This window comes from Cokeromyces recurvatus (assembly GCF_025118155.1).
Source record: "Cokeromyces recurvatus strain NRRL 2243 chromosome Unknown BX663scaffold_4, whole genome shotgun sequence".
Lineage (NCBI taxonomy): Eukaryota > Fungi > Mucoromycota > Mucoromycetes > Mucorales > Mucoraceae > Cokeromyces > Cokeromyces recurvatus.
The window spans coordinates 1,107,481-1,130,515 of NW_026251390.1; the positions used below are offsets into that span (position 1 = coordinate 1,107,481).

The following is a 23,035-nucleotide window of genomic DNA, read 5'->3' on the forward strand; positions in this document are numbered from 1 at the left end:
TAAAAAAATAGATTTATTTTTTAAATAACCAACAAGCTCTTTATTATTATTTACAGTCATTCTACATATAAAATTAAATCTTTCTAATTACTTAGTCTTCTTGTTTTAAAATACCCTGACCTAATCTACGAATTTCTGCTAAAATAGCATTGAAATTAGGCTGGATCATTTTAGTTATTTGATTTTGTCCCTTGGCAGGTTTCTATAAATACATAAAAACTATATTAGTCTCTCTCTTCTTTTTTTTATTTTTTTTATTGTCTTATTTATTAACTTACCAAGAAACCATTTTTGTTCATGTCAACAGGAACACAATTATATCCTGCATTTACTTTCCATTGAATAGGTGTTGCTTTGAGTGGGTTCCATACAAGTGCTAATTGATCTCCACCATATGCATTATGAAACACAAGCAATGTTTGTCCATATAACTTTTTGAGTTCAGCAATAAATTCAGTAACAGGGTCTAACTGAGCATAGGGTGTTCCATCATCATCACGCATTTTCATTGCATAAGGTTCAGGGTGTAAGTTTTGATAATAACGAGTGCAATTGGATCGATCCAAATCAAGTACGACACTATAATCTTCAAGAGGTGTCACAAAGATACGCTTAAGATCCTGTGGAGTATTAGTAGTTGTGAAAACTTGAAGGGAAGCTCGCGCAAGGGCTGTAATACGTGCTGCTATTGCTCTTGTAGAGTTAAACCAGCGATGACCTGTGAGGTCTTTAGCAGTCGCAATTGTCATGGCTCCAACAGTCATTTGTGGATTCACACGTCGTTGTTGATTAAAGTCAGCAATAATTGTTTCACGTTGTTTAGATGTCAAGTCGCCTTCGATATCTACGATTAAGGGTTGTGTTGCCCAATCCCATGTAGCTAAAAGATGTAAAACACGTCCAAATCCGACAAAAGTGCTTGTAGGTGTTGACCATGGCTGTGGTTCTAAAAAGACATGTGCAGCAATTAACTCAATCATCTCTTCTGTCACATGAGGGCTTAATAAGTGACAACCAAACCATCGTTTTACAAGTCGCACAGTAGTTGAATAGGCTGTAAATCGGGCACACATAGCTTGTATGTAAAAAGTATGTGTTTGCTTATATCGTAATTGATACATGTATTTCGTGAGAGCCTCCTTAGCAAGTCGCTTATTAAGATCAGTGGTTGTTTTAGAATCAATTATCTTCTGTAAAAGAGTAGCTTCTTGCTCGAGATGAATATGGCAACGGAATAGATAGCCCATATAATATACGTCAAGATAACCTCGAATTGCTAAGGGATTGCGTTCGCGAATATCATCGACGACTACAGAATCGACTTGGAATCTTGATTTGAGTTCTTCGGACATTTTAAGATAGAAAGCATGCTTAACTTTTTGAAGTGCATTCAAGTCGTCGGGAAATTTGGCAGATCGCTCAATATGAACAACCACATCAATAGCATCAAAATAACGTGCCGTAGTAGGATAAGAAATCATATTGTTAAAGTCTACAGGGTGAGGTAAAGTTGCAGAACTATAACGTAAACTGGCATGAGCAGGATAAATATTGTTAATCAACAAAGGTAATGCATCGTCAATTTGTCTTAATTGTTTAGAGAATTGATTAAAAGCTGACATAACAGTTTGGAAACCACTTATCTTGAGCTCTTCATGGTGGAAAAGATGATTAGGTAACGCCTTGCTGTAATTTAGATAGGAATATAATTGTCCTGCCCAATAGATAACTTGCGAAGGCTGCAATTTGAGGTGAAGTTCTAATAAATATAGACAAATCTTTTGGACAATAAGAGTACGGTTTTCATATCCCTGAGTTTGCCATACAACAGATTCAACAATGGAGCCATCCTTAAATCGACGAAGTTCAGATTTAGAGCCCCAAAACTTACGGAACTCGGCAATAGCTTCTGTTTGTGTAGCGTCTGGGCCTTGATCAACTAAACGAGGGGCGTTATCAGAGTTCAACAATAAGCCTACAGTAATCTGTACATGCTCATCAATATTTTCAAGTGCTTTTGTAATGGGCCAAGTCTCGACAAGACCTTCATAATGAACAGCAACAAGATCCACACGATTTGTCAAACCTCGATTCAAAATTGAACTTAACAAGTTTACAAAATAGGGCAAATAATGGTAATGATCAGCTTTAGCAGATTCATCAAATTTTGAAATAGGAGCTTTACGAATATCATCAAAGGAAATATGCATCACATTGTCATATTTAAGTTTAGCATCATTGACATTCTTTAAAAACAACTCCTCAAAACGATCCGTACTATCATTAAAGAAGTTCATAGCAAGTCGTGCTTCATGCTGTACTTGCTTTAAACCAGAGATTGTCATATTAGCAGCCAAGTTAAGGGTACCTGAAGGATCGACGATAACAACATCGAACGCCTTTTGAAACTCAATAGAAGAAAATCCTTCTTTTTCATTTTCACCCAAGAAAATAGGACTTGTACTAAAGTCATGAGTTGAAATGAAATCCAAAGTGCCACGTAACAATTGATAAGAGCTATGACTAGATGAAAGCTTTTTACCCATACCATCCTTATTTCCCTGAATCAAATAAGCCATCAACATGGAAAACAAAAAGGGTGTGAATCCAATTGCAGTCAAACCACGTTGATGAATCCAAGTACGTGCTAAAAGGACAGCATTTTTGAAATCCTGACTAGATTTAATATGTTGATAGAGGAAAGCCAAATGACCCGTATAAGCAGTATCCATTAAGAGAGAAGCATTATAATGAGGGGTAGCTTCAGCAGGCTTCACACAACTCTTACCAGGTGCAAGACGTTGTAAAGGGAATACATCGCTATCTACACAAGGCAAGATACGAATAACACATTTTGTTTTACTGAAATCAATCTCTGGTTTGCCCTTTATAGGCTTTACCAACAAAATGGGTCGACGAAAATCACCATTCAAGATGCTATACTCTATATCGAATTTTTTTGATGATTGAAGTGCAGAAGCTAAAACAGCTAAATAGCAAGCGCGTTTGTGAAAATAGCGGTAGTTGGCATAATCTTTTTCTTGGAAAATAGTGGATGGCATTTCTACTGCAACATCAACATTAAAGGGCTTCTTTGATTTGGCAATTGTTTTTAAGCCATATCCACCTACAATGTGCATTGATGTAGGCTTTTCAAATGCAAATGGATGTAATGCATCTTTTGCAGGCTGTGGATCTGGGAAAGGTGTGACAATCTTATTCTTTTTCAACATGTCCTCAGCAAATTCATGTAACTATTTCGAAGAGAAGTTAGTATTATAAAGTTGTAAATTTTATTGCTGTCATCTCTACCTTCATTGATTTGCCATTAGGAATAGAATCAAAAATAGCCTTTAAATTATGAAGTGCCTTTTCCAAAGTTTTATGTTTCTCATAATTAATAGCAATTTCAGTTAATAATTCATCAATCTATTCATAAAGAGTTGTATAAGCATAAAATAGATGTTTATATTTTTATTTTTTAATATTACCTCAAGTTTAAAAATGTTGGATTTGTAAAGTTCGGCAGTCTCTTTAAGTCCTTCTAATTCGCCAGAAATAACATCATCTTCAGTTGGTTTGGCTTTTTTGATCTCGGTACTTTCAAGTTCATGATCATTGTCATCATCATCATCTGAGTTAGATTCCCAATCACCTTCTTCTTCAGAAAATCCAGTGTTCATTGTATATTCTTCTTCAGTTTGATTATTAGATTCATGATCTTTTTTAGCTTGCTAAAAAAAAAAAAAACAGATTAGTAAAAAGAAAAAAACTATCCAAAAAAAAAACAACTCTTTTTTATAAAATACCTTCTTTGCAGGCTCTTCGGCTAATGCTTTTTTATATTTTCTTTTTGTAGCAGCAACCATTCTTTAGAAAAATGTTAAGTATTTCAAAAGAGTTGAATGATAAGCGGAGCTGTTTCTCTTACATAAAAAAAGATCAATTTTTGGAGGCTTAGACATAAAAAATAAAGGGGGAAACAAGCATTGTGTTCAGTGCAAATAAAGCCTGTGACTGTATTTCATGTAAGGCTTATACTTCTATAAAATGTTAAATATAGAACCCTTTATTATAAAATAAAGATTTTTTTTTAGATAAACTGCTTGAATAATAAAGTAGATTTATTCTTCCAAGTTTATTGTTATAAATTAGTAACGATTTTATCTATCCTATTTTTAAGAAAGTACATCAAAAATTCACTGAAGCTTTTTTAATGCTTGCAAAAGTTTGTGACCGGCCTTTCAAAAGAAAAAAAAAAAAAGCTTCATAGTTTCAAAAAAAAAAACTTTCATTTTTATTTTTTTTTTTATTTTTAAACAACAACACTTTTCTCTTTTTTATTTTTAAAGTCAAAAGATGCTTATTCTTTACGAAACTGCTGCTGGTTACGCCTTATTTAAACTTGTTAATGATGGCAAGTTAGCTAAGCCCGAAGAACTTTACAAAGATTTTGAATCTGCTGAAAAGGCAAATGAAGCGTATGTATCGATCTTTTCTTTTTTTCTTTAGCAAGTAGAATTTCGTATTTAATTAGCTCGTTTTTATAGTGTCAAATTGAAGGCTTTTAAAAAGTTCGAAAATACCACCGATGCTTTAGCTGCAGTCACTGGTATTGTTGAAGGCAAGATGCCCAAGAACTTGAAAAAGTTTTTGGAATCCGAAATCTCTGAAAAGGAAATGAAGAAGGAAAAGTTGGTTATCAGTGATCCTAAGCTTGGTATGTAACTCAATTTTCGAAAATTGTGTGTGTGTGTATGTGTGTGTGTGTGTGTCAAGAAGATATGAAAACAATTTATATGTAGATTGAAATTTAACTTGATTAAACTTACTTATTTTTGTTCTATATTAGGTTCTTCTATCAACAAGAAGTTAGGTATTAACATTTTGTCCGACTCCACCGTTCAAGATCTTTACAGAGGCATTCGTGAACAATTTGAATCACTCGTGTCTGGTTTGTCACATTCCGATCTTTCCGCCATGTCTTTAGGTCTTTCTCATTCATTGTCTCGTTATAAGCTTAAGTTTTCTCCTGATAAAGTCGATACCATGATTGTTCAAGCCATTGCTCTCTTAGATGATCTCGATAAGGAGCTTAATACATATGCCATGCGTGTCAAAGAATGGTATGGCTGGCATTTCCCAGAAATGACAAAGATTATTGTTGATAACCTTGCCTATGCCAAGGTTGTCAAAGCTATGGGTTTCCGTACTAATGCTCATGCCGTTGATATGTCTGAAGTCCTTCCTGAAGAACTTGAAACTGAAGTTAAGGAAGCTGCTGAAATTTCTATGGGTACAGAAATTTCTCAAGAAGATCTCGATAATATCTTTGAACTCTGTGATCAAGTCATTCATATCACCGAATATCGTACTCAACTTTATGAGTATTTGAAGAACCGTATGCATGCCATTGCTCCTAATTTGACTTCTTTAGTTGGTGAATTGGTTGGTGCTCGTTTGATTTCTCATGCCGGTTCTCTCATGAACCTCTCCAAGCAACCTGCTTCCACAATCCAAATTTTAGGTGCTGAAAAAGCTTTGTTCCGTGCTCTTAAGACCAAACACAACACACCTAAATATGGTTTAATTTATCATGCTTCACTTGTTGGACAAGCTGCTCCTAAGAATAAGGCTAAGGTAGCTCGTATGTTAGCTGCTAAGGCTGCTCTTTGCCTTAGAGTAGATGCTCTTGGTGAAACCGAATCAAATGAAGTTGGTGTTGATGGTCGACAAAAGGTTGAAACTCGTATACAAACTCTCGAAGGTCGTGTCCTTGCCAAGGCCAATAAAGATACCTCCGTCAAGAACCAAACTAAATTCAAGTTTAACAAGACTCAACAATACAGTGAAAATGCAGATATTGTCATGACAGATGCTGAGCCCGAAAAAAAGAGAAAGATTGAAGAAGTTGAGCCTAGTGAAGAAGCTGTTGAAGAAGAACCAAAGAAGAAGAAGGAGAAGAAAGATAAGAAAGAGAAGAAGGAAAAGAAGGAAAAGAAAGAGAAAAAGGAAAAGAAAGAAAAAAAGGAGAAGAAAGAGAAAAAGAATAAGGATTAAGCAAGTATTTTAGTTTAGATTTATTTCTTGCATGTTAATTTTTTCCTTTTTGAATGTATATATGATATTATATTAATAAAATGCCTTTGTTTTATGCAAAATAAAGAAAATATGATGTACCTTAAAAAAAAAATAAAAAAAAAAAATAAAAAACTTAAGCCACTTTTTATTATCCAATCAAAGTATGTAACTGAAATATGACATTATTATTATAAATCGAAAAGTGATGAATATCTTTTAAAGAATAACGGCCTTTATTTCCTTCAAGACTTTTAGATATGAATCAATACTTTATATTTAGATACTTTCTAATTTATCATGATTAATATAAAACAACATACTATTGCCATGTTTTTGAAGTTTTGTTACACTGTAAAATTATTCATACAACGTCTATTGTTTGATAAATGCCATTTTAAAATCCAGTTAAAAAGGTAGAAGAGATAAAGTGAAAATGAATTTTTATTATATATCAGAATTGATAGTAGTTTGTCTTTACTCCTTTTTTCCTTGATAATAGACATAAATAATCAGCCTTTTTTTTTTTCTTCCTTTATTTGATTTAAGGTTAACACATTAGATCATTATTGACTGTAAAATTTGCTTTAAAAAAAAAATCAAGTGCTGAGAATGAAAATCCAAAAAAAATGAATAAATAAAAGCGATTATTTTATTTTATTTTAATTTATTTTATTTTCACTGTATATAAAATAATCTTTGGCATATACACACACACACACAAATATATATATATATAGAGAAAGATATAGAGATAGTTAATGTACATATAGAAGAATATAAAACAATGTCTACTTATAATACAACATCACTCAGTTTTACCACATCAACTATTACCAATGACATAATATCGCCTACTACATCATCCTCTATTTCCAATAATACAACTATTTATTCTAGTATATCATCATCTGATTCTACTTTTATAGCTACACCAACTACTACTACTACTACTGCTATTACTTCAACTGCAGGACCTTCAACTTCACATATTCCCGGACTCGATATCCCTTTTACTAGTGATGGGGCTAAAAAATACCTTGAAGATGCCAGACACACCTCAGATATCGGTTCACAATTCACAATTTGTTTTATCGTTGGTCTTATTTGTTTTCTAGTATTTTGTTTTTTTCGAACAAGGTAAAACTATCAAATGAATTATTAAAAAATTAATTTAATTTTCTTTTTTTCTTTTTTTTTTTTTTTTTTTTTTTTTTTTTTTTTTTTCCACAAAATATTAGGGTACCAGTTTTATTTTCTCCTCGTTCAAATATGAAACGGTAATATATAGTCTCAATCTATTATTGTTGCTATCATTATTTTAATTTTTTTTTTGTTAATTTTAAAGACATAAACCGCCTGAACTTCCTAATACATTTGTTGGCTGGATTTGGCCGTTATTAAAAATTAATGATGAAGAAATGCTATCCAATGTCGGCTTAGATGCTTTACTGGTAACAAAAAAAAAAAAAAATGATTCAGGGTTTCACGTTACACATACTGATTTTATTTAATTCATAATAGATGCTAAAATTTATCACCATGAGTATTAAGATATTTGGTATTTGTACTTTATTTGGTCTTACCATCTTTGTCCCCATTACTATGACCTCAGATATATCCCATTTGGGAGCTAATATAACAGCGATTGACCGAGTCTCGATTACTGCCATCGAAGAGGGCTCTAATAAGATCATTGCTTATCTTGTCTTTGCATACATCTTCACCTTTATCACATTTTTCTTTTTAAACCAAGGTTATAACGATTATGTGTATCTGAGAGCAAAATACGTGTTATCTCAATCAAGATCACTTGTAGCGAGATCGATCATTGTGACAGGCATACCAAAGGAGTTACGATCTGATAGGGCATTGGCTAATTATTATGAACAGTTGGGTATAGGTCGTGTTGAGAGATGTTATGTGGTTAGGACTGTGCATCGCCTAAATACTTTGATTAAAAGGAGAGCGCAGGCATTAAATAAACTGGAAGAAGCCTATGCTCGCTACTGGGGGAACCCTTGCAAGATTTCTGGATATGATCCGGATCGAATCTTGGATGATGCCGACATGTATAAAAGAGTATTAGAATTAGCTGATAAACGACAAAAGACATCATACGATAAGACATTCTTTAAGGGGTTAATAGAACCATCTTTAGGGAAAACAGTAGAAAAGACCCGTCATCAGAGACCTAAAGTGCGTATTGGTGGACTGCTAGGAATTGGTGGTAAAAAAGTAGATGCAATTGAATACTATACAAAGTTATTTGATGATTTAGATCAAACTGTCATAGAATGTAGACAGACACCCTATTATGAAATGACAAATGTAGGATTTGTTACTTTTGAAGATATAAATAGTGCGGTAAAGTTTTTTTTTAAAAAAAAAAAGAAAAAAAAAAAGAAAGAAAATATCCTTACCCTATTTATTTTGATGTAGATTATTGCTTCACAAATCGCTATTAACCCAAGACCTTTCACATGTCGAACAAGTATGGCTTGTGAGCCTAGGGATGTTCTTTGGAGCGCAATTGCTATTCGAGGCCGAGAAAGAATTATTCGTGAGATAATTATTTGGACCATAACCGTGCTACTTTGTCTAACTTGGTTCATCCCTGTGGGTGCAGTTTCTTCCTTGTTAAGTATTGATACTATAAAGAGATTGAATTCAAGATTGGGCGAAAAGCTTGAAAACAATCCTGTTACTAAGCTGGTCCTTGGATCCTTTGTGCCTCCCTTGATTCTTAACATCTTTACATCTGTTTTACCCATCTTTTTTGATAGTAAGTAAATATGTAATTTATACATTGAGATGAATCTATTTTTATTTTATTTTATTTATTTATTTTATTCTTTTTTTTTTTTTTTTTTTTTTTTTTTTTTTTTTTTTCTGTAGGCATGGGATACATTCAAGGGTTAAGATCACGGAGTGCAATAGCAGAATCTACTCTTAGCAAGTAAGTCATGCAGCAATGAATATTAACAAGCATTTATAACTTACTATTTATTTTAGACAATATTTTTTCCTGATCTTTTTTACACTAATTTTTTATTCTGTTGTGGGTACAACTGTTATGACCCTAGTTACTGATTTTACTAACAATCCGAAAGAAATCCCAACCTTTCTTGCTAATGTTTTACCTTCTGTAAATGCACTTTATATTCTATACTTTAAAAGATTTATTAACTTATATACGTATATATATATATATATATTTAGCTTGCACCTTTTTTCATCAATTATACCATTTTACAGAGTTTTTTAGTGTAAGCATACAGCTACTCATTTCTAACTCATATAATTAACTGTATATATATATAATATATAGTATGCCTTTAAACTTATTGTTATTGGGTGCAATCATCATTCGTGGCTTTAATCATCTTTTTATTTGCAAAACCCCTCGACAGCATGCCGAAAATCGAGCACCTTGGGCTTTTAATTATGGCATTGGATATCCAGTTCCTCTTTTAGTCTTTGCCATTGTCTTTGAATACTCACTCATTTCTCCTCTTGTTCTCTTATTTGGTACAGTTTACTTTTGTTTTACCTTTGTTGTTTATAAATACCAATTTCTATATGGTAAGTAAGAAAGATAAAGGATATATAATACATCATTTATAATGCTTATTTTTTTTTTTTAAAAGTTTATTTTAGGCCTTATGAAGCAGCAGGCAAATTATGGACAATGGTTATTCCACGTATCATTTTTACACTTGTTCTATTTCAATTAACTATGATGGGCTTGTTTTTATTAAGAGGATCTTATATTTTGGGCGGTTTAATTGTGCCTCTGATCTTTTTTACTTTTTTATTTCGATACATTTTAAACAGGGCTTACGAGCGCAATGCATTTAATTTGCCAATAGAGCTTTTGGTCAATTACAAAAGAGATAAAAAGAATATACACAGCAATGGTGATGACTCCTCCTCCTCCTCCTCGTCTTCTTCTTCTTCTGATAGTGAGGATGAAAGATCTCTGACTACTTCTCAACAGCTGAACCTTGAAGAAAAAAATAGATGGAAACGAGCTGCGATCTCTGCTGTCCATCTTAAAGATGATAACATGACAGAAAAAAATCTCGTCCGTCCTCATCATCGTAAGGTTATATTGGATGAAGACGATTATGAAGCAACGCCCGATGCTCTGACAGATTACCGACAACCACCTATGAAACTGAACTCAGGCATTTTAGACGCTGGATTAAAGAGATATGGTAATCCGTTATTGGTTGGTGTTTTACCACAACTTTGGTTACCGGTTAAGATACCTGATAGTGATCAACAACAACAACAGCGTTCTAATAATAATTATCATAAAAATGATGGAGGACGTCTTGCACAACATCTTGCTGAAATCTTGAGAAAAGTTGAACATGAAAAAGCAGTAGAGCAGCAACAACAAGAAGGAGACAACGACAATAATGAGGATACAATGATAAAAAAGGCTAGAATAGCAGCACATCAGAATGCAGCTTCTATTGTAGCGAAGACTCCGCAATCCAAAACTACAACCTTTCAATCCTTGTTTAGACGATGTGTATTTAAACAACATCAAGAGACAAACAAAGATATTGAAGGAGCATCTTCTATCATTGATTTGATACCTACACATGAATCTTCTAGTAGAAGTAGTATACATCAGACCTATTATCATCATCGAAAATCTCATGTTGCACGTTCATTAGATTTGGAAAATAGACCTGATATGATTAAAGACACTATCATATCAGCGAGTTCACCTGCTATTCTAAAAGACTCATAAATTGTATACAGATTACTCCTTTTGTAAAAAAAAAAATGCTGTTCTTTAAAAGGAAATTTTATATAAAATAATGAAATTCCAAGGTTATACCATAACTTTGTTTTTTTTCGCTTTTTTTTTTCTTCTTCTTATCTTCCAAATGAATAAGAATATGTATAAGGCAGGATTGTATATTGGCAACATTTACAATACTAGTAATATAAATAGATATATTTATATATAAAAGAAAATGAAAAAAAGAAAGAAAAAAAAAGTATAACTTGATAGACTAAACTCCTTTATTATTATTATTTTATTTTATTTTAGAACCGAGAAACAGTATTGAATATAGTGAAGGTAGATGATATTAATAGGCTCTCTATCCCTTTCCTTTTCTTTTCTTTTCTAAATTTATCATAGATGAAAGTGATTCTGAACTTGAATTAGCTCAAGTTCAAGAAGCCTCACGTATTCAAAGAAGTATACCATCCATTCGTTCAGCTAGTCAGCCCTATCAATGCCAGGTTATGGAACCTAAACTTGAACTTGGATATCAATGGCCTTCTCTATCAAGACAGACAGGCTTTCTTAAATTGACACCACAAATGTCTATTAGGATACAAAGACAAGTGGATCAATGGTTATTATCCACTAAACGACAAAAGAAGGTATACAGCATATAATAATAATAGTAATAATACAGTGCATTTATCTATCTTGTATTTGTAGAATCGTCGTTTAATTGATTCGTCGACAACTTATTTAAAAGAAACTTATAATACAATTAATCCAGAATTCTTGTATAATCAAACAAGTCGACCCAAACGTGTCTTAACAAAGCCAAGTAAACCAATCCATAATGAAGGATTCGATAATGAAAATTTTGATTACATTTTAAAAGTGAATGAGATATTAGGCCATGATCCAAATTACCAGTAAAATACATATACATGTATACATGTATACATACATACATATATATATATATAAGCAGAAATAGCGTATATAATAGTTGACTGATCTGATAATTAAAATAGATATAGAATCATTGATTTATTAGGTCAAGGAACATTTGGTCAAGTTGTTAAATGTGAGCATACTTCAACAGGAGAATTGTATTCAGTTAAGGTCATTAAGAATAAAAGCGCTTATAAAACACAAAGTTGCATGGAAATAGAAATACTGAAAAAGGTATTCAATATACAAATATATAAAGTCATTTCTATTGTATAAAGTACTTAATCCATTTTATTAGTTGAATCGTCAGTTGGATCCAGATGATAAACATCATATTTTAAGATTACATCATGTCTTTTCTCACAAACAACATTTATGTCTTGTATTTGAATTATTATCTTATAATCTTTATGACCTTATTGGCCATAACCAATATCGCGGATTCCCTATTGAAAAAGTAAGGGCTTTTGCTGTACAGATTCTAGACACATTATCTTTACTAAAAGAAGCCAAAATCATTCATTGTGATTTAAAGCCTGAAAACATATTACTAGCAAAGTAAGTATATACATGTATGCATACAAACATATACATATATGAAAAAAACAAAACAAAACGAGGAAAACTAATTTATGACTATTACATAGTGAAAAATCGCTTTCGATCAAAGTGATTGATTTTGGCTCTTCATGTCATGAAGCAAATCGTATTTATACTTATATTCAAAGTAGATTTTATCGCTCTCCTGAAGTTATTTTAGGTATGCGATATACAAATGCAATTGATATGTGGTCCTTTGGTTGTATTGTTGCTGAATTATATTTGGGCTTACCCTTATTTCCTGGTAGCTCAGAATACAATCAACTTTTTCGTATTGTAGAGATGTTAGGGTAAAAAAAAAAAAATGCATACAATAGTAAATACTTAATATATACAAACACATGTGTGTATGTATATATATGCATATATTCACTTCTTTTTTTTTAAAAAAAAAGCATTCCTTCAAGGGATATGCTTAGTAAAGGAAGAAATACGAATATTTACTTTACTAAACGTAAATTAGGACATGAATTTGAATACGAACTTAAATCTCGTGAACAGTACAGTCTAGAAAATAATAAAAACGAATTACCTCGAAAACAATATTTCCCTTATACGAATCTTAAGGATCTCATCTTACAGTTTAATGGTCGAGGAGCAACTGCTACTAAACGACCCATGCTAAGTCCTGATGAATATCAAGCAAGATTATGTCTCCTGGATTTTTTAAGTGGAGTTTTAGAATTAAATCCATTAAAGCGATGGACACCTCAACAAGCCACACAACACCCCTTTATTACACAAAAACCATTTAATGGATCATTCAAGCCAGATATTCCTATTGCAACAACAACAAGTAAGTTAGTTAAAAAGCTAGAGGGGAAAAAACATTATAATCATCATCTATATAAAAATGTGCTTAATTATAAAGTCTCTATTTAGATAATAAGAAATTAACACCTATAACACGTCGAAGAGCTGAATCGATGGGAACTATAACAGCTCCTGAGCAAATTCAAGCACTGGCTAACCAAATCATTCAATCCCCTTTACCAACCAAACAATACATGCAACAACCACAACACATTTATCGACAACGAAACACACGATCTCAAGGTGATGATTTAGGTCTTTTAGCTCCTCAACAACAAAAGAAAAAAGTCGTCATTGCCCCTGAAGTCAATATACGAGATGAAAATCGATCATCAAAAGCTCATACAACGAATAATTTATTTATGATGCGTCCAAATCCAGATACAAAAAGAAGCTATATGACACTATTCAAGAGACGCGGCGTCTAACGCCATGAATCTAAATCTTCTGGATTTACAAATACTTTTTCCCCATTTTCTCGAATCGTTTCCTTTTTCGTATCTCTTGCTAATGCTTTTCTCATATCTGAAATAAATAAATAAATAAATAAAAAGAAAAATAAAATAAAATAAAATAAAATAAAATAAAATAAAATAAAATAAAATAAAATAAAATAAAATAAAATAAAATAAAATAAAATAAAATAAAATAAAATAAAATAAAATAAAATAAAATCATTACCATAGGCATCCTCGTTTGTATGTCCTGCATAGTAGTTCCTTACTCTTCGATAGACAGAATATCCAAACTTACGATACATATCAATCGCCACAGAGTTTGAAATACGAACATAGAGGTCAACAAACCAACCATTATAGACAGACTCAGAGACTTGTTCAAGAAGGTTCATCATACCTTCTGCAAGGCCTAGACGTCGATATTCTGGAGCTACTGTAATAGCAGTAACGTGTCCATGCCAGTTTTTACCTGTGCCCTCTGTTTTGCCCATTACTAAAAAAAAAAAAAAAGAGAGACAGACAGAGAGAGTTATGATTATTATTCACTTTTGTAAATCATCGAATTTACATATTTACCATAACCCATAAGATGGTTATGTGGTGATACTTGAACACTGAATAAATCAGGCCAACGAGCAAGGTATTGAAGATAAAAGGAAATGTTGTACTATGGAAAATGAAGACATTAATGGACTTTTGAGAGTTATTTTTTTTTTCCTTTAAATTTATTACTGTTTCAGTTAATGGATCAAGATTGCTAATGACAATAATAAAAAAATGTTATTTTATACAATGGTAATTTTATTGAAAGAGATTTTAATTACATGTTATTAAATTCGAATAAATCAGTCGCCTTGAAACGTCTTAATAAACTCATCGTTAAATGTTTACAATAGACAAAAAAAAAAAAAAAAAAAAAAAAGGATTCAACAAAAAAAAAAAGTACCGGAGTTACAAAAAATGGTTATAGTTTCATAGTTGCAGTTTTTACACTTTAAATTTAGACGATGTTAGTATTTTTCTGGACGAATCCAAATTAAATATTCAGGCTTTTTCTTTACTTCATTACATTAGACACAATACTTCTGCAACGTCTGTGATTCACCTTTTTTTTTTTTTTTATTTTAAGAAACAGGGTTTTCCTTTTTGGGATTTGATGATTACAGGTGAAGAAAAAGTCTGAACATTTACCATCAAAGTGTCTGATTTTATTTCTCCTTTCGTCCAAAAAGTGTAAACAGAGTGTCTCCTCCACTTCGTGATCCAGGCAGGAAATGGCTCGACTGGTTGTCCCTTTAAACTTGTTAGCCATATTTCCCCCCTTTCTTTCACACCTTCTCTTCTTCTTCTTCCTTTCCTTTACCTTTTTTACCTCTTGTCCCGTAAGAGGGTTTTTAGATACTTTTTTTTTTCACATAATTTGAACTGATCTGGGCAATCCAATATAACAAAGATATTATGTGCTCACAGATCATTTTATACATTTTAATTTATAAAAATAATAAAAATGTTTAATCATATTGTACAATGTTTTAATTTTTTTTTTTTTTTTTTTTTTTTTTTTTTTTTTTTTTTTTTGTTCTAATATAAATAAAATGAAGATAAATTATATCCTTGTTCTTTCAATACCCAAGCCTCATTTAATTCACCAATATATTTAGAAAATGTGGATCGTGGTGTAGTAAAGATACGTCTTGCATGTGCTGCTACCATGGCATCTACTAAAGGTATCAAATAGGGTCTTAATGGTTTATTTGTATTAAATAAGCAATGCATCTTGTTTAATGGTTCAAACAGGGAATCCGGTATATCATTAAGTGTTAGTGTACAAGGGAAATAGTCAAACCATTCAAGGATACGACTGTTTTCTCCACGAATATCTTTGTGATCTGTAGCGATATAAACCATTGCCCTGGAACCGATATGAGTAGGTTCTGATAAATTAGGCGATACGCTTTGACACCAATTTGACCAAGGTGGTAACGTCAGATCATGTTGAGGCCGAAGTCGAATGGGATACTTGGGCTTATTTGGCGGTTTAGGTGATGCTGTTAAGATACCGAATTCGTTATAAGGAGGTAACGGAGGCACTTCAATGCCTGTTGCAATGGACATATTCCTTTCAAACTGATGTAAATTATCCATTGCATACTTACGAAAGGGCAAATCTTTCAATCGAAAATGGATCGCATTATACGTTGCTTTCCCACCTAAATGCTGTACAATACCTTTAACCGCTTCAGCTAAGGGTGTCATATCAAGTCGATATTGTAATGTCTCAGCAATCCTTTGTTGTAATTCAATATGTTCTGGTCGAATCATGTTGATCCGTGTTGATCCAAATACACCACCTAAATGTAATAGTCGCTCTTTACGATCTTGCCAATGCGCTGGAGTAAAAATCTTGTAAAATTTACGGTCTGTAAATGAATCTACAAAGTTAGATCCATTTTGAAGGATAGCACGAGCTTCATCAAGATCCTCATATAATCGCCAGTCATAAAGATGTTCATCATAATGAATATAAGTCTCAGCATCAGTCACTTTAAGATCGGCTTGTAACTGACGAAATGAAATTGTATTTTGAAATCTGATACGAATGTAGGGAGAGAGAGGACTAAAGTCGTGCAAATCATTCCAGCTGATAGCAGCAAATTGATGATATTCAGCACATTTACTTCGTTGTGTGTAACTGGAAAGATGACCTGGTGTGGGTAGTTGACAGATAGAATCAAAGTCTTTAGGTGTTGTTAACCAACCAAGATGATCGTAAAGCTGGTCCATTGGCATCCAGCCAACGACATTACCAAGAAATGCAGGTGGAATAATTAAAGTACGTTTTAATAAATATGCAAGTAATAAAGCATTAGCAAGTTCAATACGTTGATTCGATAGTCCTGAATGAGGCAAATAAGCTAAAAACCTTTCTTCTTCTTCAATGTTGTTTTTTAAATAATAATAATAATAATAATAATAATAATAAAGGATGATGATTGAAATGAATGTCAAGATGACAACGAATAATGATTTTCTTTGTTTTATCCACATTGAATGATTACATGAAACTGATTAATGTCGTAAATGCATTTATAATTGTAAATAGCTGTTAATGAATGAGATCTCGAAATGAATGTAAGAAACGAAACGAAATAAATGAATATTAATAAGAAGGGGTGGGGTGGGGTGGGGTGGGGGGAAGGGAGTACAGAGCTTTATTTTTTTGTGTAGAGTTGACTTTAAAATGAGCAACACTCTCTTCTCCACCTTTTTATTATTGTAAACTTAAATTTTTCAAAACATTTTCAGCCAAACTAACACTAAGACCTGTATTGTTAGGTTCAATAAATACTTTAACAATTTTGTCATCATCTAAAATAGCAGCAAATCTCTTGAAACGATATCCTCCAAGAGCTCCTGAAGCATCAAAGGAAAGATCCATAGCTTTTGCTAATTCTCCTTTCGAGTCTGCTAATAACGTGATATCCTGTAAATTATATTGCTCACCCCAAGCATTCATAACAAATGCGTCATTAACAGATACACAAGCTATTAAATCAATTCCCTTTGATTTTAATTCTTTTGCATGTTGAATATAACCAGGTAAATGACTTTTGCTACATCCAGGAGTAAAAGCACCAGGAACACCTTTAATGAAAAAAGGTAAATAAGGCTTGTATTATAGAATGATATAAAACTTACCAAATAAAATAGACTTTTTCCCTTTAAATAAGTCTTGGGTCATGATGGTTTCTCCTGGTGACTTTAATTGAAGTTGGACATTAGGAATTCTGTCTCCTTCTGCAATTAATAATCGACTTGTATTGTGAAAAGCACGACGTTGAATATAATGAAAAGTTGTACGTAACATGATTGAAAAGAAGAAAAAGAAGAAGAAAAAGAAAAACAAACTTTATTTTTTTTTTATTGGGGGTAAAAATAAAGCGGGTATTATATTTACAATTTGGTTATCTTACTGTTTGTGGACAATCAATGTCATCTTCAGAAAAGTCAGATTCATCATTCAAAAAGTCATTAATGATTGCCATTGTAGCTGTTATTGGCTTTAATATTTTGACTGATTCTTTAATGTTTAACGAAGTACTTGTTTGCGGCATAGACAATGACATTTCTGTCCCCTGAATAGGTAATGAACTTGATTCTTGTTTTGATTTATTTCTTTTTTGACTACTTTGGTTTTTCTCTTCTTCTTCTTCTTCATCATCGCGCCATCTCTTTTGTGCAATAATTTTTTCCAGTTTCTTAATCTTTTTCTTTTTTGTATTTAAAAGATTAACAAACTTTTCAATCATCAAGAGTTTATTTTTATTTTCTCTGATTATCATAGACTCTATTGTTTCTTTTAATTCAGCATTCGTTCTCTCAAGGTCTGAATTGCATTGTTTTAAAGCTCTACTTTTTTCCTATTTACAAAAAAAAATTTTAAAGAAATGCTCATGTGTACCTTTTATAGTATCTTACAATAGACACTTGAGAAGCTAAACTACAACGTCTGAACCATAATTCCTGCAATTTTTTTATTTCTATCTCAGACACCTTTGTTAAATTAAAAGAGCCCGCTGCAAAAGCAATATCTGCATTATATGTGCGTAATTTCATCTAAGTAAATATGTATGATTAGATCTTTTTTATGATGCTATTCATAATGAATCTTTACTCTCAAACGATCTCCTTCTCTGGTCACTCTCCATTCTAATCGGTCTTTGTATAACGATTGTTCACCCAAAAAAGCAGCCACAAGTACATTATTTCTTTCCTTTTCAATTAAGGCATTAGACACTTTAAAACAATCCATTAATAATCCATGAGTAACTAATAAATATAAATTTATATTCATATATAGTAGGCGTTTTATTCATTCTTTTTATCTCTTACTTGTACGTTGCCAATAGTCTTTCAAGTTGGTTACTGTAATACAACCATATTCTGTATCTGTAGAAATTTGTAGATCATTCAGGTCGAGTTGCTTATTAAACCATTCAAGTTGAATGTGAAATGTTTCCGTATCTACTATTGAGTCACAAAAGGAATATGTACAACTCATGGAGAAAAAAAAAAGCGAATCTCTTTTATGAGATCTATGCAACTTGTGAAAAAAAGGGAAGGGGTTATTTTTCTTCAGGTAATCAGGTTTATAACAGAAACAGGTCACGCTGCGAACCTGAATTTCAAAAAAAAGAGAATCCTTAGAAGTTCAGTTTCCTTAACAACGATTCTCTTTTTATAGAGTCTATACACTTTGAATTCAGACATTGCTTTTTTTTTTTTCCTAAAGTGTAAATAACCATTACTAAAGTAACAAAAATGGGCGAACGAAGGCCTTGCAGTTCGTTAATAAGTTTATACTTATTTGTCCCCATTTGTGAATTCTATCATATCCTTCTTGTTAGACTATTTACTTCCACTGACTTGTACTTTACCTCTTTATTATTGTTATTATTGATAATTCGTATTTATTTCTTACAACATTATAAATAGTATTATAGGAAGGTTTAAAAATAGCTCATTAAATACTTGGCTGCTTTGACGATAAAGTCAATAGTCACTTTTTTCATACAAAAACATAAAGTCTTTTTGCTCTGTTTCATTATTTAATTATATAGTATGGGCTTGAACAAGACTTATAAACTACATTCTTCAAATCTTTAGCATGTGTAAAGTATATAATTTAAGGGAAAATTACTCTTGATTAATAATATGGCATAGAAATCCAAAATTGTCATTCCCCATCCTTACAAAAAAAAAAAAAAGACGATCACCTTGTTAATTTGTGTTGAATCATAAACTGTTAATGAAAGGATTTTTCTTTTTTTAAAAAAAAAGTGAACATCAGCTATGCACTATAGATTTATAATAACCTGTTATGACATTTAATAGTAAGCATTTGATGGCCATTTTAAATGCAATGTGATTTTTTTTAACATTTATTTCGAAAAGATGTTGTTCCCTAAAATGCCGTTTTTTTTTTTTTTTTTTTTTTTTTTTTTTTTTTTTAATTTCCTCCGCCTATCTTTCCCTCTCTGTCTCTCTCTCTCTTTTTTTTTTCTTTTTTTTTTTTTTGTTTATTTATTTGTTTGTTTAGAAAAGCGTGTGAGAGAAGGTATCCTCTTTTTTCTCTTATTTCCCTAGGATTGTTCTCTTTCTATACCATTTCTTCTACGTTTATTTTTTTTTCTAAAAAAAAAACAAAAAGATAAATCAGAACCTACTTTTAGTATGACCCAATCATTCAGCATCAATGCTCCATCAGATGAATCATCATCTTCTCAACAACATTCATCTATTTTTTCTTATTTCTCAAACATCATTTCAGCTGCTAGACAATCAGCCACTGATGAATTTGAACGATTTTGCGAGACAATAGGAATTAATCAAAACAAAAAAGTGATATCACAACAACAGCCAAAATCAACCATGAGTGAACCTATATTTGGAAGAGTCTTGCCCGATCTTCAAAGACGCAGTTTAGTAAGAGATGTTAGCATACAAACTGAGCCCTCTTTATCATCATCACCCACTTTAAACGCCTCTCAACTTCCTTTATCTCCTGATAGATTGATTTTTAATAAATCCAACTTTACCCCCTCCTCTTCACAAAGGTCTGCTGCTTTTAAAAACTCAACTCAATCCATCTTACCACCATCAGAGAGCTCTTTATCGGTCACCTCCAAGAGGTCTCCTTATTTACCGCTTAGAAATAATAAAAGCCATTATGAAAGTTTTAGTGTTCAGTCATCAATAAATCATCATCTTGAACCAAATGAAACACCCACTCCTACTACTCCTACTTATAAAGCAATTATTAACGATGAGCCCCCTGAAGCCAAGACGAACGTCACTGATTTTTCATCTACTCGAATGTCACCAAGCAAGCGAAGGATATCGACTGTTGCTGAAGAAGAAAATCATAAAGATTATTCACACAACAAAAAATTAAAAAATATTCAAGAGAACAACAATTTATCACAACCTGTTGTCTCCCAAACCAGTCCAAGTTCTTTATCGCCATTTAGAAAACGTATGATGTCTATTATGGATGACACCACACCTCTTTATGAAGAGACAAAGAAGCAAAGGCTGAGCAATGATAGTGTCCTGACACAACAGATACCTACAACATGGAAGGATATTCCATCTCCTTCAAAACCAGTAATGCGTTTAGCTCTTGAACTTGAGGAAGCTATTTCAAAGTTATCTCCAGTAAGGCAAGAATATAAAAGTAGGAAATCAATAGAATCGAATAATGACAAGTCGATTCCTGTTACAGACAATAATAATAAATCATCGTCAGATTCTACGCAGAAGACTTCTCTTACTAATGAAGAACTTGACTTGCGAGTGGAAGCTCTTGAGCGAAAGGTGAAATATGTTAAATCAAAAGTAAGTTTTATTAAAATAATAAGTAATATAAAGTTAAACATGGTATTTTTTTTCTAAAAAAAAAAAAAACGTGTAGGTTATGGAATTTACAAATAGCTTTGATAATCATCTTCCTTCACCAACATCGTCGCATCTTATAAAAGAGAATGAGGGCAATACAGATTTAGGAGATGTAGTACGGGATCAACAAAAATATACACCTCCAAGCTATCATCCCTCATTCCTCTCTACTTATGAAAACCCTAAAGTTCCTAAATCATACTCTGACAAACCACAACAAAGCAATAATAAGGTACATTATATACATGCATACTTTGAAAATATACGATTTGTATATATATTAATAGCCTCTTATTGTAAAATATGTATAAATATGTATATAATAGTCTTTACTTGATAGTCATAAACATAAAATGCGTCAATTATTACCTCTGATCCCTAATGTGAAGCTTAGAAAAACTGATACCATTTTGTACGTTATAATGATAGCAAAAGAGAATTTTATTATTTATACTTTTGTTCTATAATAGGGGCCCTGATGGTGTTATGAAGCCTAATCCTTTTTGGATGGAAATATATAACCCAAGACGAAGAGCAATCTATTAGGGTATTTAATTGCTTATTATGTACAACTACATTATATACATTCAAATAATACATATCAAGATTCATGTGTTATTGATATATGTAAAAGGATATATCCAACATATTATTATTTTAATTATAGCTATAATAACCACTTAAAAGATGAGGATGCTTAAGCATTCTATTTGAATATACCTAAAATGCTCTTTAGCAGCAATAATTCTATTAGTCATTGTAGGTATTATTATTATTAATATTAATATTATATATGTATATATAAAACTTGAATTTTCATAATGGGGAGGTTCTTACACATGTATGTATCTTCAAGTATCGCTAAAAATAAAAATTGCATGGTATTTTAAATACTCGTGATCCCTTGGGTTTAATATAAAAATTGCAGTACTAAAATCAATGACCCTTATAACGAATGTATACACATATATTTATATAATTAAACTAATTTGAATCAGTGCCCAAAAGTATGAGTCAACGCGAGATTCATATAAATCTGTTAGCAGTTTGGGAAATAAAAGTCCTCTATGCAGTAGTTTGGCTAATTATTATTAGTCTCTTTTGAATTTAACATAAGAGTTAACGACACTTTTGTTTACACTAATCTTGCATTTTATTTATTATAACGTATGCTATAAAATATGTACTCAAACCCCATTCTTCTCTCTTCTTAAGACCTGCTGTCCTGTTAACTTGGGCAAGTACTGTTTAAATTCCTATTATTCTTTAGACTTATAGTTTATTTATACATAATAATTTAATAGATTCTCTCCTTTCACGGAATGAAAAGAAGATATCCAATTTAATTGTGGAATAAGTGTGTACACATACATAGTTGGATAATAAATACTAAAACCTTATGAAGCCTACAATAGCTCATACACTTTTGAAAAGAGAAAGGTTTGTACTAATAAAGCAATTTTTGGTAACAATAAATTCATTGTAATTCTATTTTTAAGCGCTTAGTATTACTTTTGTTCTTCTTTTTTCTCGTTTGCCTCCTACTCAATAAATTAGGATGTAACTTTCTCCATAATTCTCCCATGATCTGATGACCCTGCTTTTAAAGGTTTCTTTTCTTTTTTTTTTTTTTTATCTTTTAGAGATCTTTTGAGATACGATACACTGAAGATAATGCAGAATTCACTCTGTTGAATAAGAACGTACCTGAAGTAGGATAGAAGAAGCAATATTTACCAAATTTTGATTTCCTCGCAAATTACTTGTGACAATTGCTGTTAATAACAGCGCTCTATTTCTTAATAATAGATGAATTGAGTGTGTCTTTTTTTTTTTTTTTTTTTTTTTTTTTTTTTTTTTTTTTTTCAACTACAAGAATATTATAAACACATGTATAACTGCAAGGCTTTTCTTTTAAACGGTG

The 23,035-nt window shown here is 31.8% G+C and overlaps 9 protein-coding genes across 9 annotated transcripts; 4 read left to right on the forward strand and 5 right to left on the reverse strand.

The window, feature by feature from the left end:
* Positions 1–12: 12 nt before the first annotated feature.
* BX663DRAFT_499373 (Nrap protein) lies at positions 13–3,892 on the reverse strand. The gene is made up of 5 exons (XM_051526171.1): positions 3,810–3,892; positions 3,492–3,734; positions 3,313–3,429; positions 279–3,254; positions 13–202 (listed from the first exon to the last, which is right to left on the reverse strand). The coding sequence occupies exons 2-5, from the start codon at positions 3,681–3,683 to the stop codon at positions 92–94; spliced, it is 3,396 nt and encodes a 1,131-aa protein (XP_051386232.1). The 5' UTR covers positions 3,684–3,734; positions 3,810–3,892; the 3' UTR covers positions 13–91.
* A 425-nt stretch (positions 3,893–4,317) lies between these two features.
* On the forward strand, positions 4,318–6,201 carry BX663DRAFT_540835 (uncharacterized protein). The gene is made up of 3 exons (XM_051530762.1): positions 4,318–4,481; positions 4,551–4,720; positions 4,853–6,201. The coding sequence occupies exons 1-3, from the start codon at positions 4,360–4,362 to the stop codon at positions 6,058–6,060; spliced, it is 1,500 nt and encodes a 499-aa protein (XP_051386233.1). The 5' UTR covers positions 4,318–4,359; the 3' UTR covers positions 6,061–6,201.
* Positions 6,202–6,768: 567 nt separating this feature from the next.
* Positions 6,769–10,893, forward strand: BX663DRAFT_540836 (uncharacterized protein). The gene is made up of 10 exons (XM_051530763.1): positions 6,769–7,218; positions 7,320–7,358; positions 7,427–7,532; positions 7,603–8,445; positions 8,521–8,863; positions 8,977–9,037; positions 9,094–9,226; positions 9,301–9,347; positions 9,410–9,663; positions 9,729–10,893. Exons 1-10 carry the CDS (start codon positions 6,866–6,868, stop codon positions 10,844–10,846), a joined length of 3,297 nt encoding a protein of 1,098 aa, XP_051386234.1. The 5' UTR covers positions 6,769–6,865; the 3' UTR covers positions 10,847–10,893.
* A 92-nt stretch (positions 10,894–10,985) lies between these two features.
* Positions 10,986–13,623, forward strand: BX663DRAFT_529612 (kinase-like domain-containing protein; the record flags this gene model as incomplete). The annotated part of the gene is made up of 8 exons (XM_051530258.1): positions 10,986–11,040; positions 11,246–11,493; positions 11,555–11,760; positions 11,863–11,953; positions 12,093–12,340; positions 12,430–12,672; positions 12,778–13,178; positions 13,265–13,623. The coding sequence occupies 8 exons, from the start codon at positions 10,986–10,988 to the stop codon at positions 13,621–13,623; spliced, it is 1,851 nt and encodes a 616-aa protein (XP_051386235.1).
* Positions 13,442–14,530, reverse strand: BX663DRAFT_581721 (acyl-CoA N-acyltransferase; the record flags this gene model as incomplete). Its single annotated transcript, XM_051532200.1, has 5 exons — positions 13,442–13,720; positions 13,877–14,146; positions 14,230–14,320; positions 14,386–14,410; positions 14,478–14,530. The coding sequence occupies 5 exons, from the start codon at positions 14,528–14,530 to the stop codon at positions 13,620–13,622; spliced, it is 540 nt and encodes a 179-aa protein (XP_051386236.1). The 3' UTR covers positions 13,442–13,619.
* Positions 14,531–15,234: 704 nt separating this feature from the next.
* Positions 15,235–16,443, reverse strand: BX663DRAFT_428424 (uncharacterized protein; the record flags this gene model as incomplete). The annotated part of the gene is made up of 1 exon (XM_051522683.1): positions 15,235–16,443. The coding sequence occupies one exon, from the start codon at positions 16,441–16,443 to the stop codon at positions 15,235–15,237; it is 1,209 nt and encodes a 402-aa protein (XP_051386237.1).
* Positions 16,444–16,924: 481 nt separating this feature from the next.
* BX663DRAFT_483865 (thioredoxin-like protein) lies at positions 16,925–17,521 on the reverse strand (the record flags this gene model as incomplete). The annotated part of the gene is made up of 2 exons (XM_051524521.1): positions 16,925–17,298; positions 17,353–17,521. The coding sequence occupies 2 exons, from the start codon at positions 17,519–17,521 to the stop codon at positions 16,925–16,927; spliced, it is 543 nt and encodes a 180-aa protein (XP_051386238.1).
* On the reverse strand, positions 17,480–18,759 carry BX663DRAFT_499398 (uncharacterized protein; the record flags this gene model as incomplete). The annotated part of the gene is made up of 4 exons (XM_051526172.1): positions 18,547–18,759; positions 18,329–18,483; positions 18,133–18,270; positions 17,480–18,074 (listed from the first exon to the last, which is right to left on the reverse strand). Coding segments are annotated over exons 1-4 (913 nt in total), but the record flags the coding sequence as incomplete, so codon positions are not given.
* A 962-nt stretch (positions 18,760–19,721) lies between these two features.
* BX663DRAFT_499402 (uncharacterized protein) lies at positions 19,722–21,937 on the forward strand. The gene is made up of 4 exons (XM_051526173.1): positions 19,722–21,051; positions 21,128–21,343; positions 21,438–21,523; positions 21,582–21,937. Exons 1-4 carry the CDS (start codon positions 19,888–19,890, stop codon positions 21,655–21,657), a joined length of 1,542 nt encoding a protein of 513 aa, XP_051386240.1. The 5' UTR covers positions 19,722–19,887; the 3' UTR covers positions 21,658–21,937.
* Positions 21,938–23,035: the final 1,098 nt, after the last annotated feature.